Below are 1,840 nucleotides of genomic sequence, written 5' to 3' on the forward strand. Positions count from 1 at the left end.
AGATGATATCTCATAGTTGTTTTGATTTGCATCTCTCTTAGAGCTAGGGATTTTGAACATTTCTTCATGTGCTTGTTAGCCATCTGAATATCTTCTTTGGTGAAGTTGTCTGTTCATATCCTGTGACCATTTTTAAATTGGATTATTTACCTTTATCTTGTTGTGGTGAGAAATAAAGTTTTGACTTGCATATATGTAAATATGGTTTTAGTCAAATGTAAGAGCCAGAGGCAAAAAGTAAATAAGTCAATCACATTGAGAATGAGTATAACATATGTTTAAAAATATAAAGATACTGAGAGAATATGAAGAATTAGAAATATAATTTTAGACAGATTTATTAATTTTGGTTTATTAAAATAAAATGGTGTGCTTTTGATGCACATCTGGCTTAATATTTCCTATAACTTTCTCTTTAGCAAAAGAAGTTTATGATATGCAAATATGCTACAAGTATAAACACAATTTCATGGAAGACTCAACTTTCTTCTGTCCAAGGAATATTGAGATGTTTTGTCACTTTACCAATGCTGCCAATAATTCAGTCCGGAGTCCTGCTATGAAGCTCAATCTGATTCCAGGTAAGAATATTTTTAAATGGCTTGAAAATTTTATCGTCAGAATCAGAAATCCATTCATTTACACTTTTACCATTGGTTCTGTAATTCATATGCTGAGTCTCCTCAATGGAGCAGGACTTGGGCTAACCATGGAATGTTTAAAAGTAGACTCCAGATGCTCTGCCGGAGAAGGAGGGGCAATCTGCTCCTGTGCCAGTCAGATCTGATTCAATGGTACAAGGGAAGAGAGAGACAGAGACAGAGAGATAGAAAGAATCAGAGAAAGAAAGAGGATTAACCATGTCCTCTTGTATCAATTCCAGTGGAGAGATACACATAATTAAAAAAAATTATCATCACGTGTAATGTATATGTACTAAACTTGTTGCACCAAAGGAAGAGTATATACAATACCATTGTGTTCCTGAGAAGGGCTGCATGAAATGCATGTACCTAAGACCCAGACAGCAGTCTTTACCATCCTTTGTTATCACTGAACCAAAAGAGTCCTTATAAAATGATTGTGGAGTAATTTCTGTAATAAGTCATACTAAAAAGATCTCTTCAGTAGCAATCAAAGGGCAAGGAAGCAAATGGTGATCCTCACCTTCTACCACTAGCATTCCCTCTCAAATTATTATTAGAATTATTTCCAGTGTTATTGGTGGTGGTATGTTGTTTTAATTCATCTAATTGACTATAACTCCCAACAACAACATGCTATGTATGACGTCAGATGGGTCTTATGACTCTAGCACACAGCTCGTTTAAATGTTTTGTATCATATGTGATCACTCTCAGTGACTGGCTGGTCCAACGATAGGTTGGACCCTAGTCATCAAAGCAGGAATCAGTTTAGAGTTTGCCATGCTTCCCTCCACCTTAAAGAGCTCTGGTGGCATAGCCTGGAAGGAACTATCTGTCTGTAACCAACACTTTCAGGTGTTTAGAATCCACCAGTGGTGCCTTTGTCCTGCAGTTCACATTACCACTTCAGAAACCCAGTGGAGGGTCAACTGGGAGTCAGTTCCAACTCAATGTTAATGAGGGAGTTTAGTAAACCAGGTGTGTCAGCATTTTTTTAGTCACTCATCTTAGTTCTCCTTTTTCTTTATACAAAGTCTAATTCCTTTTATCAGAAAAGAGTGCTTATTCACTTTAAGATTTGTACACCAGGACTGAGGGAACTGGTGATCTCTACAAAATTGTGTTGCAGAGGCTTACCTCTCTGGTAGTTTGAATCCATCAGAGGCTTTGCAGGAAATATAAGGGCAATCTCC

The 1,840-nt window shown here is 36.9% G+C and overlaps 1 protein-coding gene across 1 annotated transcript in view; it reads left to right on the forward strand.

Moving 5' to 3' along the window:
- The window catches only part of GPR116 (G protein-coupled receptor 116), a 61,855-nt gene that overhangs the window by 41,147 nt on the left and 18,868 nt on the right, over positions 1–1,840 (forward strand). Inside the window, exon 12 of the mRNA XM_006882126.1 lies at positions 420–581. Coding sequence (XP_006882188.1) covers positions 420–581 — 162 coding nt within the window. The remainder of the gene's footprint in view (positions 1–419; positions 582–1,840) is intronic.

This window comes from Elephantulus edwardii, unplaced genomic scaffold, assembly GCF_000299155.1.
Source record: "Elephantulus edwardii isolate Elephantulus edwardi_28Jun2011 unplaced genomic scaffold, EleEdw1.0 scaffold00017, whole genome shotgun sequence".
Classification (NCBI taxonomy): domain Eukaryota; kingdom Metazoa; phylum Chordata; class Mammalia; order Macroscelidea; family Macroscelididae; genus Elephantulus; species Elephantulus edwardii.